Below are 15,106 nucleotides of genomic sequence, written 5' to 3' on the forward strand. Positions count from 1 at the left end.
TTTTTAAACCTTGTTTTCACAATTTATGAGTCACGTGTGAAATTGTTTTCCTGAGGCAAAAACAAAATAATAAAAGAGCTGGAAGAGTCAATAAAAAATACCAGATTAAAAAAACAAAAAAAAAACAACACCCACCCAATAAAAAAAAACAAAACAGGAATGCTCAAAATGCACAGATGGAATGTGTCACACATCTGAAAGTTGAGTCATTAATAAATATTTTAAAAAGTAACTTTTTTTTTTTACCCTCTGAAACTGGCCACTTTCTCCCCCCCCCCCCCAACAACTAATGTTCTTGTTCTGGTAAGAAAATACATTTCCTGACTCTTTTTACTGCCTGATCCAACTCCTCAGATTTAGCCCCGCTGAGTCTTACTCTCCTACTCCAGTAAATCTGATCTGCACACAACTCCGCTGCGGCTCTGGCGCCACCCTCAGACAACAAGGGGGAACTGCAGGAGAACTGCCTTTTCAGGCCCCAGAGAGATCGACTCCAGGCTGACCGACGACTCCGCCGTCATGTTTGCGTCTGTCGACAGCTTCACTTTGGCCATCTTGGGCAAAACGACGCCTTCTGTAGAAGCTAAATCAGAAAAAAAACAAAAACAAATTAAAGAAATATTTCTATATAGGCAGCAGTTCATTTACACGACTGATTTGCTGGGTGCAGTTTGAGATCCCGTCATACCTGTGGGCGGCAGTGTCAGTTTTAATTTAGAGGGCTCTTTCCCCCAGTTGACAGCGGTGATGTATCTTTCGCTCTGGTCCCACACGCGCAGGAACGCCAGCGAGGAGGCAGACGACTCCAGAGGGTAATAGTCGCCGTAAAGCAGCGAGCGCTCTTTGCCCCGCAGGTCACTGAGGGATTTGAACCAGGACCTCAAATCGATGCGTTCTGTCCTGTTAGCCTGCGCACGAGAAGATGGGTTAGTGTTTAAAACGAGTAGCCAAACCTGGGAAAGCCAATTAATGCCCATTTTTATTAACCAGATAACAGCTGACTGAGCACACTTACGTCAGCAGCCTCGTCCGCAGTAGATTCCTCCGTGTCCCAGATCATTTTGGGAGATTTTGTACCCTGAAAATAAATAAATTCCATTACTTAATATATGTAGGATTAATCTGATGTTATATTTGCTGATTACAGTTTTGACCGATTCAGATTTTTCTTCCTAATCATAACATCTAAAGGACGTGTTGGTCCATGCAGGCTGGATTTTTCCTTTCCCTTTTATCCAGCTTTTACTACTTGCTGCTCGTCTATTTGAACAATCCCATCATGTAGGAGCTTACGTTTGTTGGCAGAAGGCCGATTTCATCCCCGTAGGTAAACACCGGGGTCCCGGGCAGGGTGAAGAGCAGGAGCTGGTAGAGACGCCGCAGGTCCGGAGACGTCGCCACTTTAGACAGAGGCTCCAGCTTGCTGGCGCCGAGGCCCCAGCCCACGCTGCGCTGCTGAGAGGAGAGGGCGTCCACAGCTTTGATGCGCTCCACACCTGCAAGTCCACAAGGAGAAAAAAAACAAACAAAAAAAACAATTAAAACCCAAAGTAAAATACAAGACAAACACACACAGACATTTCTCCATAAAAGAGGCTTAAGCTGACCGTCACGTTTGGTGCTGAGGAGGTCAGGCAGAACCAGGTCCACGTCGGTGGTGTTGACCAAGTTGGACACCTGGACAGCTGAGAGACCGTCCACCACGCCCATCAGCGCCCTGGGAAGAAGAACATCAGGTCAACGAGATGCAGCTTTAGCCATGACACACAAGATGAAGCTAAACACCCATCTGTGGTAAACCTTAGCTGCTTAACTCTAAAGGGTGTCATACACGAACTTCACCACTAGGGGTCCCCCTACCCCACCAAGACAGCTGAAATAAAACCCATTAAACTAGTTTTCTGCTGACCTTTCTCCAACTAAAACCCCACACTGGAATGTCCAATCCAAAAAGCTCTCTTAATTAGGAACGTCAGCTGATTCGCTGATGCAATTAACAAACTCAAGCGCTACGTTAGGCTTAACGTCTGCTTTAACCAGTTCTTTCCTGGTGCTTCAGTATAGCAGAACCACAAGGAGTCAGACAACCGATCCACTCACATCTTCTTCTTGTCGTCCGCCGTGGCGTTGCTGTGGATAGCGGCGCTCAGGCTGGACCACCCAGAGAAGCCAGAGGCCAAATCCATGTCGGGCACCTTGATGCCGTGAACGCCGCGTCCCATCCAGTACTCTGCTGCAACCTGGAGGAGAACGAGAAAACCTTAAGTTCAGCAGCTAAAACGGGCCGCTGGCACATGTAAGGCGGACAAATGCTAACGTCTTCCCACCTTGAGTTTCTCCATTACTTCATTCTTGATTACTTCATCATCTCTGGAGAACCACGGAGAAGATCCCTTGTAGTTTGGAGTCAGGTCCAGAACCACAGAAATGTCTTAGAGAGAGAAACAGGAAAGCAGCCAAACCGAATAAATGTCACTGAGCATTCCCGGTAACATTAATTCAAAGCTTTGAGCTTTTAAAAATTATCATTTTTAGTATTGTTATAAACGTAAAGCAACACTGTGGAAAATAACCCACCTTTCTTGTCAGCCTTCTTCAACACAGCCTCCAAGATGTCATCCGTAACATATGTTGGGTCGGTCTTCTTAAAATCCAGGGTGCTGGGGTTATCCTTTTGTACTTGGTGAAACGGACCAAGAACCAGACCTTTGACCTTTATCTGGGCCAGCTGTTCCAACTTTGCTTCAAGACCTGACAGAGGAAAGAGTACATGTCAAACACACACAAAAAAAAGTGAAATTCACAGGACAAGACGAGTCGGGATGGTGCAAAAAGCAGCGGATCTCTGCGAAGGGGGTTAATGGGAGAGCCGCTTCGTCCACCGTGTGAAATAACAGACGAGTGTTGACCTAAGACAGGAGGGTGTGAACAACCACCTCCGCACCCTCTGCCAGCCATGTGAAGTCTGAGCACAAGGGGGATCTCTATGCCAGAACAATAAAGTCACATGCGCTCTTTGGAATCCGTCCCAAAGCCGGCTGGAAACCCGAGAGCTGCCCCCCCTAATTTGCAGCAAGTACAGGACACTCTGTCCATTTGACCCGTCTCCAAAAAAAAAAAAAATCTAACTAGAGCAGAAACTACATCTAAAAATCCTTTTATCTAAAAAAACCCCGCTTCACTGAAAGGAGGCGCTCGGTATGACCTCAAATCTGAAAAAGAGATATGAAAGTCGTGTTTTACGGCCCTTTGGCCTTTAGTCACACGGTGCCGGCCCAGTCAGCAGTTTCTTATCCCGCCAGCAGGGACTTTATCACAAGACTGGCCGTGTGAATTAGCCGACACATCCAAGGCTACAGGACATTAAACAGTCAGCAAAGTGACGGATAAAGCCGTTCCTAGTTCCCAAAGCCACGTTACCTTCCATCCCGCCGCAGAAGGCGTCCAGGTCGGACACCTGGTACAGGGGGCCGTTGTTCCACCAGTTCATCTCTGGGACGGGTTTGCAGCGAGGGGCCTGGACGATGATGACGATGGCCCCGGCCAGCATGCCGACCCAGCCCAACCAGAACAGGACCAGCAGCATCCAGCGGGTCCGCACCCACCTGCAGGCGAACGCAGCAGAAGACACGCGGTTAGGGGGGGGGGGGGAACGCCTAAGCAGCACGCGGCTAGAGACGAGTAACGATTGAAGCAGGCCCTCACCCCGGGGTGCCGGCCACCTTCATCAGCTCCTCCTTGGACAGGCCGGTGAAGGTGACGTCGTCGTCGGGGACCTTCAGCTTCACGCTGCCGTTCTTCTCCCCGGCGGGAGCGGGGCCGTCTCCGGTCATAGGCTGCTTCTCCAGGTCCACCTCGTTCAGCTTCACCTCCTCCATGTCGATCTCCGTGTCCTTGCTCATGGTTGAGTCTGATGGGGGGGAAAGGAGTTTGATGAGTTTATCCGTTCAAAAAGGTGCAACTGAACGTTTCATATTAAAAGGCAAACCACAGACTAAACCAGGCTGTACTTCAGGAACTACTAGTTTAGTTGATCAACGCAATGAAGGCTTTTATATTGACAGATTATTTCTAAACATTTATACGTCTAAAATGAAATCGGAAAGAAAAGTTAGTTATCTTTATGCATTCATTGTTAATAGTGCAACTTAATTGGAAGGGGTTCATTTCCTAATTCCTGTCACTCTTCATTAGTTTCATGGTTCCTGGGCAGCAGAGCGTCATGAAATAAGTGGAATAGTTCTGGCTGGTTGGAACCAGCTGTACTGAGCAGGAAGAATGGAAGATGTGGGCTGACAGACTCTGTAGTACTGTAGTAAGCTCACTGATCAAATAATTTGACTATATAGCTATTTAAAATAATAATAATAATAATAATAATAATAATAATAATAATAATAATAATAATAATTTATACAGCACCTCTCAACACAAGATCTGGCTGGTTGGAACCAGCTGTACTGAACAGGAAGAGTGGAAAAAGTGGGCTCACAGACTCTAGTTTAGTAAGCTCACTGATCAAATACTTTTACTATATAACTATTTTAAGAAAAAATATTTACACAGCATCTCACAACACAAGATCTCAAAGGGCTTTATATAAAAGCTAAATTTACAAAGACAATAGATAGGACATAAAATTAAGAAGCAAGTAAAAATGTTAATAACTGAATAAGTAATTCGTTTGCATGAGAATAGTTTTTGTAAAGACTTTTTAAATATACAGCGTGTTCCAATCCAAATGTTTTGATTTTGGTTTAATAATCGGTGCTACTTTCGTATCGTTCATAAACCAGAACTTTGCTTTAGATTTGTCTATTTCTCGAAACAAACATATTACTATACTATTATAGTAGTAATAGTAGTAGGAGTAGTTCCGTGTTCAACAGTTGTCTGATGAAATAGACGCGCTAAATTTCACAGACCGGCAGCCTTCACAATAAAAGAAAAGCATTTTTAAAAAGTAGAAGTATCTAGCACAAAAACAACATTGAACGTCAAAATGCGGTACTACCGTTTTCTGGTAAATAAACGTTTCATTTATGCTACTTTTTATGAGCGATGTAGTATGAATGAACATAGAAAAACCCGTTGTTGAACCGGAAGTAGTAGTAAAAACCGGCCGACGTCCCGACAGGTTTGTTCAGTTTAACTGATTTAAAATGAAATACACAGATTAAGGAGATAACCCCACTTTCGGATTTATCTTTGATCAAACGGGTTAGAAATGCCTCCCTATACAAAAGCAAACTAAAATAACCGTCTAACATTTCCTTCTTCGAGGATGATGAAACAGACCTACGTCATGGCAAAGATCCACGTGCTAAGATTTGCCGTTTCCCTTGGAAACTCTAAAACTATCTCTTAAATGTAGATGTATTTCTTGAAACACGGACAGAAACACACAGAATAAGTCCAGTGTTACCTGTTGAAAGCGGTAAAATGTCCGTCGAGCTTTATTGCTCCAGCTCTTATCGTGTCTCCCCTGATCTGCTGCGAAAAGCCGGTAAGACTGTATTTACACAACTCTTAGCTCCGCCCACCGGAAACCAACCAATCAACCGGCAGGAGGGGGTACTCGGGCTCATCATTAGCCCCGCCCACCGAGAAACTAACCAATCCCATCGCCCACACTTTCTCTCTTCACATATAGTTTATAAATTTGAGACGTTTAAAAAGAAAAATACTGATATATAAATATATTTCGCGTTCAGTAGCTTTGCAGGCAGATATAATCTGATGGTATTCAGTCGTAATTCCTCACACTGATGTTATCCTTTTTGAAAAAGTACACAAAGTACAGAATGTACTTTTTTCAGGATGTGTATAACCCGACCTTTCTCACAACTCTGAAATGGAGAAATCGGTTAAATTAGGCAAACAGTGATTATATAACTAGTGTAATCAGCCGTGATGATTACCTTAGCAGCTATTTCAGTTAACTAATCTTTAAACCTTTGATCTATTGCTGATTGACCTCTCTGTTACTCACAGGTAATTAAATCATCATGTCTGAGCTGAAATGCTCTCTTCTTCTTTGATTAATAGGCTTCAGTCTAGGTGAAGAAGAATGCCCTCTCAGTTGTGGGGTTTTTCCTGCACGGTCTAAGATGGGAACAGCAAATAGAGTACATTTGTGAAAACAAAGTGCATCTTTTGACTTATAAATGTATTCACGCCCCTTTAACTTTCCACATTTTGTCATGTTACAACCGTCAAACCATAATTGTGGCTAGACCAACACAAAGTGGTGCATGATTGTAAGTGGAATAAAAATGTAACGTACCTTCCAGCTTTACTTTATTGTAAAAAAATCCCTGAACATTGTGGCCTGTAGCTGTTGTCAGCCCCTTCCGTTTTGATACCCCTGAATAAAATTGTTCTGAAAGAATCCAACTGTATACAACTTATTCTTAATATGAAAACAGCTGTCTCAGAGGTTTTCTAGAAGAAGGACAGCAATCAGGTCAGCAGTTGCAGAAATGTTTAAAGCGAGGTTCGATAATCAGACAATAAAACTACCAACACCTTACTCTTCAATCCATCACTGAAAATAACAAAGAGTATGGCAGACCTGGGAAGACATCACTGTCCATATAAGCTCACAGGCCGGGCGAGTTATTAAGCAAAGAGGTCCAGGTAACTCAGCAGGACCTGCGGACATCTGCACTGCAAAAACGGAACTTAAAATAAGTAAAAAGTTCTTAAGCCATGGTGGAGGTATCAGTTCACTTACTTTTAAGATGTTAATATGTAAAAGATTTAGAGAACTATGTTTCACTTCTCTCTCTACTTTACAGTTATAAAGTACCTTTTGGGGACTTATCATACAATCCCAATAAGTTACACTGACATGTTTTGGTACAACTCAACAAAAATGTGGAAAAGCTACAGAGGAAGGGAACATTTTGATCAAAGAGTTTAAAATGTAAAGGGGAATTCTTTGTTTTTTCAGAGCCTGTAAGCCTATGTAACCCTGTTATGTTTTCTCTCTTTTCAGTTTATTTTCCTTGCCTCCTACAATGGACGGGATTTACACAAAGCCGTTTCTCGGTAAAAGGTATAAAAACAGCTCTTGGCTCTCAAATCTCAGCTTTTTACCTTGCTGCTCCTTTGTTTTCACGCAAACCCTCTTATTTTGATTTGATCTGACGTTTGCCGACGACTGAAGCCATAATGAGACCGGTATTGCATTAGAGCCGATTTCTGTGATCTGATCTGAAAAACAACATCCTCCCCCCCCCCCACCCCCGTTGCTGCCTCTGCTCTGACACATTTCCCAGCTGCTGCTGAACTTCACCAAGTTACAGTAATAGCAGAGTTCTCAGAAAAAGCTCCTAAAACACAATGTTTCATGCTCACAGTCCACTGGGGCTCCTGGTGTTATTTGTACCATGATGTATGAGGTTGTTGACTGAATGCTTGGAGAACGTGGTTACCTGCAACAATAACGCTAAAGGGGATCTATTTTATTCAAAGATCGCTGAAATGATTAAAGTGTACCAATAACATTTCAGGATGTTTTTTTTAGAACTTTTTTTACCAGCAGCTTGTTGTTGCCTCATGCTGCATATTTGATCCATCCCTAACCTCTCAGGTTATGTTTTTCTCACTCAGTCTCTCCACACTATAAAAAAACAAGTCAACATCTTTGTGACGCTGCAGAAAACTGCAGGAACAAGCTCACCTACTCTCCTCTCACGCGACTGTACCTCTGCATGTAAGTGCTTGTTCTCTTTATGGGCTTCTATACAACCACCTTTTGAGAAAAAAACTACTTCCCAATGGTGTTACGCGGTGTTTGCTGCCGTACAATCAGCGCCACCAGGTCCCCTGACCACCAGCAGCAGGGAAAGCAGGTGAAGTGTCTTGCCCAAGGACGAAACCCAGCTCCTGATCCACTGTCACCCAGTTATGTGAGTTTGGTGAACGAGATTCTCCTCGTTCTGAGTACAAACAATCTGTTTCTCTAGTATTCTAGGTTAATTAAATCAGAGCTGACCCGTCTTAACCTCAGCTATAAAGTTGTACTCCAGCACCGCGTCTGACTGTCTATCTGGGTCTTGGCTAAAACTTGTGCGTATCTATTTCGGTCGCTGTGACACAGCAACATTAAACGACCTAAGTTATTGGGTCAGACTTTAGAGAGCGTGTCACAGCACGATCCTGTTGGCTAACGGTAAGAGCTGACCCACAGCAAATGTAACTATATATATATATATATATATATATATATATATATATATATATATATATATATATATATATATATATGAATGAAACATTTGCCAGGTGCGTGTCCTTAGACAGAGATGGTAGCCATATGCATTGTCTCGCGAGGTGGATTTTCTGTGATAGACCAACACAAGGTGGTGAACAATTAGGAAGTGGTAAAAAAATGATACGTGGTTATTAACAAAAGTTGCAAAACGTTAGAATGCTATTTTCACTCTGATGCCCCCCACATGTAATCTAGCATTAAGGCTCTGTTCAAACTGCAGACAAATGTGGCCCCAGTCTGTTTTTTTAGGGGGTCAGACTTTTTAGACCATGTGTGAACGCTCAGATCTGTAGTTCACACGTAAAGGGGACATATTATGCTTTTCCTTTTCACATTGAAATCATTCAGTTGTTGTTTGTGTAAAGTGAAATTGCAAAACTTTGGTCTGAATTCCTCGTTAATTTACCCCCCACGTTCCCCCTTTCTGAGAGCAACTCGTTTTCGTGCTGTCTCTTTAAATATAAAGGGGGCACTTCACACCCCTGTCTGCAGCTCTGCAGCAAATACTGTGATGTAATTGTTCAAAAACTGTGATAGAGAACAGAGCAAACTGAACTGCTTGAAAAATAAGACCCAAAAAGATTATAAAGCTATTTATGCCGCAACTGGAGAGACTACATACAACGTTTCTGCACTCCTGGAGACTCCAAGTACACAACAAAATGTATTTAAGAGCTAAAAAATAGTTGCTCTCACATGATATGCCCCCCACTTTTAAATCAGATTTGAGCCAAATTGCCTTCAAACATCAGCATAATGGGTCTCAGTATAATTCCAGCTGTTTTGTGAAGACCTCAGAGGTTTGTTGCAGCGGCCCTCCAACTGGGATCCCCGGACCCCGGAGGTCCGTGAAACGCATGTTGTCGGGTCTGAGGAGGGTTGAACTAAGTAACACAATGGACAAATATTTAACTCTGTCCACTTCATTAAGTAAGGTAAACGCCAAAAAATTACATTTTTGGCTTTATCGAGAATGAGGATCTAATCTCTACCAAATCTCTAATATTAGGTGTATTTATCTATATGTATTTTTAAAACGTACATAATTCCTAATGTATTTCACAGTACAAAAGGCTGTTTAAAAATACTATCAGCATGAGGAATCTAAAGGGGTCCATGGAAAAATTGGCCACAAAAGGTTTGAGAACCCCTGTGTTAGAGAACATTAGAGAACAAACAGCTTCATGAAGACCAAGACATCCAGCAGACAGGTCAGGGAGAAAGCTGTGGAGAAGATTAAAGCAGAGTTAGGTCAATTCAATTCAATTCAATTGTATTTATATAGTGCCAATTCATGAAACATGTCATCTCAAGGCACTTAAAACAGTCATAAAACAGTTTCCTAAGCTATGGACATTTTTTTTATTATTATTCCTTTATTTAACCAGGAAAAGTCCCATTGAGATTAACAATCTCTTTTTCAACGGAGTCCTGGCCAAGATAACATCTGACAATCCATCATCTGAAAATGGTATGTATAGTATGGCACACCTATAAACCTACCCAGACATGACCACCCACCTAAAAACCAACAGGCCCACCAAGGAGAGCATTAATCAGAGAAGCAGCCAAGAGAATCATGGTAACTCTGGAGGAGCCGCAGAGATCAACAGCTCAGGTGGGAGAATCTGTTGACAGGACTACCGTTAGTTGTGTACACTACAAATCTGACCTTTATGCCAACATAGCGACTGTTATAAAATGCCAGAAGTGCTGCCCATAGTGGACCACCCGACATGTAGGTGACACAGCAAACACAAGCAAAGTTGAACTTTTCGGCCTACGTTCATACACTTTGTGGTGAAAAACTCAACACTGCTCATCACTACCACAGCTTTTAGACTTTTTAGACATGGTGGTGGTGGCGTAACACCCGGGGGAGGCTTTCTGCAGGCCCAGGGAAGCCAGGGAGAGTTAATAAGAGGAGGGACTGAGTTCCTTACAAGAAATGCCTGGAGGAAACCCTGTTAGAGCAGAAGTCTCCATACCAACAGGGCAATGACCCTAAACATACAACTGGAGTTACATTGGAAAGGTTTAAAATAAACCATATACATCTGTTTGAATGGATCTGTAACACTTTAAAGATTTTAAATTGTAAATAAGACGATTAAAACCATGTTTTTTTTTTTTCTTCTTTCACTTTCCAATCACATAAAATACAGATAAACCCCAGTGAAATGTGTGGTGGTAACATGGCCGGATATGGAAAAGTTGAGGGGCATTAACAAAAGGCCCTGGGTAAATTACCCAGGCAGATACTCAGATACTCGTGAACACCCTCTCCAGTCAGTCCCACCATCTGGTTCCCTTTTTTATCTCTGCGTGACGAACACGTGTACACAGAGTCAGGTTGTAACAGAGCTGCTGATTGATGTGAACACACTGTGCGCTGGGGATCTGCAGGACGTGAGACAAGAGATAAAATAGCTAAGTGGGGTCCACGTTCTGCTCTCACTTTAGCCGTCGTCACAGGCTGCGGGGTTGAACATCAGGAAACTTAATAAAGAAATAAACGTGGAGTAGATAAAATTTGCCATGTCAGGGGAAATAAGACGGAGGGGAGGAGTCAGAGAAATAAGGGGAAAGGGCGTACAGTGAGAGCTGAAAGAAGGAGCTAAGAGATGTAAACATGTTTATGAGCTGAGGAGGAAGCAAAAGTTAAAAAGGGAACACAATACTGAGCTATATATGTATATATGTGTGTCTGGGTTTCCACTAATGTTTGAGCCCTAATACCAAGAAATTGAGATAAGTTTATGCATGTATAGTTTTTTTTTTTTTTTTGTAGATCATGCTTCTCCTTCAGCTATTGGCAAGAAAGGAGTTAAAAGTATTAGCTCAGCAGTTTTTGAGTTCAGGAGAACAAACAAGAGAAAATGAGGTTAAAACTCCAGGCAAGCAATTCCTGTTTTCTCCTGCTTCAGGAAGAGGCATCTCAGGACATTATACAACAGACCTGGCTCTGTTTCCACTGCAGCTGTAAAAAAAACCCAAAAAAACAAGCAAAAAAAAAAAAAAAAAGACAAAGTGCAAATAAAGAGAGTAAGAAAAACCAAAAGAAAGAAGAGGAAATTAGTAGTGCTTCGTTTAAGCTTTCAGAAATGAAAGAACTTAGAAAAGAAAGAGTTAAATTTGATTAAAGTTGATTTAAAAACACACAGGCCAAGCATGGATGCAGCCTCACAGTAAATCCAAGTCTGATCCTCCGAGAGAGCGAGAGTTTATTTTGTGAGACAGCATGACCTCGATGGAAAAAAAAAAAAGGGGGGGGGGGGAGAGAGAAAAAGCCGAGCACAGCAAAACAAACCCAGACCAGTTCAGACCAGTCTGTCTGAGGATGCATGCTTTCATCTCATTGTTTCAGGATCCCTGCCGTGTTCCCCCCAGACACTCCACATCCACATATGACTGAAACAATGAGCAGCAGAGGACAAATGCTCAGGAGTTTATTTTCTGAATGTCTCTGAATGTGCTTCGTTTTCCAACCAATTTAACTAAAACCCAGTCCTTCCACATTACTGTATGTCTGTGATGTAAAATTATCGGGGAAAACAGGAGCTAAAACTGGGTGTGAGGCATCTTTTGAAGCTCGTACAGCGCTCAAACATTTCGCCCTGGACTTTGAGTCGTGAGGTTCTTGATATATCGCTGATATGATCTTGATCTGGTAGGTATATATTAACCCGTAGAGTTATATATCTGATTTTCCCGCTGCAATTCTTCTAGATAAAACATTCCCATCTGGTGACCTTTGTTTGCGTTTTGAAGCACGCGTCCTGATTTTTTTTCTCACAGCAAGCTTAGGCTGTGGAGGAAAGAAACTAGCAGGATCTAATCAGGTCACCACACCTGTACAGTCCCTATAAAGAAAATGGAAAGACATTTATACAGAAATATCAGAAGTAAGCCACAACACATGCAGCACATTGCATAAATATTCAGACTTCATGAAGTTGCAACCCCAAATATTCAATGTATTTATTTGGGATTTTATGTGAGTGGCCAAAACAAAGTAGAGCATAATTGTGAAGTGCAAATATACAAATATGTGCGTTACAATTAGTTTTTTTAACAAATAAAATGTGAAATGTGGGTCATATATATATATATATATGTATATATGTATATATATATATATATATATATATATATATATATATATATATATATATATATATGTTTTGAACCCCCTTACATGTATTAAACACCTAAATCAATTCCAGTGTAACAAACTGCCTTTAGAAGTTAACTAATTGGTAAATAAGCGTTCACCTGTGCTTTTTTGTCGCAGTCAGTCGAGGCAAATGACCGTTCATACTGAGCCTTGTTCTGGTGGAGGTTTTTTCTTCCCGTTAAAGGGGAGTTTTTCTTTCTACTGTCGCTTCATGCATGCTCAGTATGAGGGATTGCTGCAAAGCCATGGACAATGCAGACGACTCTCCCTGTGGCTCTACGCTTCTTCAGAAGGAGTGAATGCTGCTTGGATAGACTTGATGCAATCTACTGGGTTTCCTTAGATTGGAAACTTTTTGATCAACACGTATAATCTGATCCAATGTGTATAATCTGATTGAATTTGACTTTGGAAAGTGCCTTAAGATGACTTGTTTCATGAATTGGCGCTACATAAATAAAATAAAATTGAATTGAACCTGTTTGTTTTGTAATCTCAGTATAGGTCCAGCTGCTCCGTGAAGGCCTCAGAGGTTTGTCGGATAACATTGGATAACAGCATCATGTAGATCAAGGAATACAGCAGACATGGCATGGCATTATGCTGTGGGGAAAGTGATGCTGGTCAGAGATGATGGGATGGAACCAAATACAAGACAATCCTGGAGGAAAACCTGTTAGAGGCTGTAAAAGACTTGAGATTGGGGTGAAGGTTCACCTCCCAGCAGGAAGATAACCTTAAACATACAAAAGGTGGTTGTAAAAAGCATTGACTCTGAGGGGGTGAATGCAAATATACGCTACCCTCTCTCTCTCTCTCTTTTTTGTTTTGATTTTTCACAGTAAAAAAACTTTTAACATCGCTTTTCAGTTTCCTCCTGCTTCACAATGATGCCGTACTTCCTGCTGATCTATTACATAAAATCCCAATAAGATATTTTCGAGTTTGTTGTTGCGATGTGACAAAATGTAAGTTGTAAGTTCAAGTTGGACGAATAGGTTCATAAGGCTCCTAACTGTAAATGGTTTATTCAGTATGCATGTGTTGAGCCTCCTTAAATCCTCGTCTTTGTGCAATTGCCCTGCGAACAAAGACCCCATGTTACGTAAGAAGCCCCTCGCTGTGAACTGAATGAGAAACAGCATGGTGCAGTGATGAAGCACTTTCTCTTTCCCCCCCCCGGCCCCTGACGTGCAGCAGAGTGGCGCAGCGGAAGCGTGCTTGGCGCGATCCATAGACATTATATATATATATATATATATATATATATATATATATATATATATATATATATATATATATATATATATATATAGACAAGGCAAGGGGGCAGAAGCCCGGTGGTCCCTAATTTTGAGGGAGTATCGTAAAATCAGGCAGCTGGTTGTTAATGCTAGAGTGATGCAGCGTACAGAGATACAGCTGGTGGAGGTTTATTATTTATTAGCATATCACTTTATAGTATTTATTTTAAAGAATTTACATAATACATTTCACAAAGGTAAAATATGGTGAGTATCTCAGTGAGTACTAGATTGCTCACAAGGTGCTATAACCATTTTTCACTAAATTATACAAGGAGCACAATATATTTATACTGATAATATGATTAAAATAATAATTTAAAAAAAGGATTAATGCCTATGCAGTTCAACCATGTCACCAAATGTTGGGTAGGACGGTTAGGAATTAGAGGATCAATGGAAATCCGGAAATATTTACGGAGGCTGGAAGTGAGTTGAAGTCTCGATCCACCAAGCGAGAAGTCTCCTCTGCGTCTGGGTTCATGTCAAACACAAAATACATAAAGATCGTTTAACCTTTTTTGTGGAATCCATCGTAAGAATGGTGCCATACGGCGTCGAACGTGGGCCTTGGTGTCATCGGGCCTTGTCAAAATGTCCTGGCTGTAGACGGACAGGCTCAGGGAACATCACAGGCAGCAGACCAGGGCTCTGGAGGAAGCCCACACACTCAGTGGTGTAGAATCTACAGCGTTCATTTGGAGATGGAAAAAAGATGTCATGATGACCCGTAATTCTGACCTGTGAGCCAAGTCCAGCTGTTGGAGGGCAGCTTGGCTCCAGGACACGTATGAGCCTTTACACCGGGTACAAATCAGTGTATCAGTGACCATGATGTAAATGCGGTCAACGTCCAGGACCCGCCCTGCTCCAGTGAGCTGATGCCCACCACACGCAGGATTGGGGCAGACCACCTTCACCTTCCACAACCTGTACGGCATCCACACGAGCAGTGGATGGGCAAAGAAGCGGTCAGGTGAAGGTGGCTGGTGGTAGAGAGGACTAGGCTGCGGTGGGTAGTATCACAGCTTCAGGTTGTCCTAGAGCTGTGGTTTGTCCTTTGCCTCCATCCTAAACAACACCTGTGCAATCCACCTATGGTCTTCAGGTGGGAAGCCCTCTGCCCACAAACGGGGCGGCTGAGGAGTCGCAGCAAAAAAAGAAAAGAAACAAAGTATAATTATACTTCGCTATCATAAAAAAAATATGTATCAGTGCAAGATAACTTACAGATACAGGAGCATCCACTGGTATCTTGGGCTGGTGCCTCAGTTTGGAGGTCTACAGCCTGTTCAAAGTTTCATTATCAGATATTTACATTTGTTAAGGAACACTTTATTTACA

The 15,106-nt window shown here is 42.1% G+C and overlaps 1 protein-coding gene across 1 annotated transcript; it reads right to left on the bottom strand.

The window, feature by feature from the left end:
• Nucleotides 1-271: 271 nt before the first annotated feature.
• Nucleotides 272-5,543, bottom strand: LOC105936136 (4F2 cell-surface antigen heavy chain). The gene is made up of 11 exons (XM_012876806.3): nt 5,426-5,543; nt 3,706-3,910; nt 3,421-3,605; nt 2,578-2,751; nt 2,328-2,431; nt 2,101-2,240; nt 1,608-1,717; nt 1,294-1,496; nt 1,016-1,078; nt 689-908; nt 272-583 (listed from the first exon to the last, which is right to left on the bottom strand). Exons 2-11 carry the CDS (start codon nt 3,900-3,902, stop codon nt 435-437), a joined length of 1,545 nt encoding a protein of 514 aa, XP_012732260.2. The 5' UTR covers nt 3,903-3,910; nt 5,426-5,543; the 3' UTR covers nt 272-434.
• Nucleotides 5,544-15,106: the final 9,563 nt, after the last annotated feature.

Source organism: Fundulus heteroclitus, chromosome 14, assembly GCF_011125445.2.
Source record: "Fundulus heteroclitus isolate FHET01 chromosome 14, MU-UCD_Fhet_4.1, whole genome shotgun sequence".
NCBI classification, from domain to species: Eukaryota; Metazoa; Chordata; class Actinopteri; order Cyprinodontiformes; family Fundulidae; genus Fundulus; species Fundulus heteroclitus.

Coding starts and splice junctions, on each gene's coding strand:
- LOC105936136 (XM_012876806.3), bottom strand. CDS start 3,902: ATGAGCAAGGACACGGAGATCGACATGGAGGAGGTGAAGCTGAACGAG. Junction 2,241..2,327: donor AAGTAATGGAGAAACTCAAG/GTGGGAAGACGT, acceptor GTTCTCCTCCAG/GTTGCAGCAGAGTACTGGAT. Junction 1,079..1,293: donor TCGGCCTTCTGCCAACAAAC/GTAAGCTCCTAC, acceptor ATTTATTTTCAG/GGTACAAAATCTCCCAAAAT.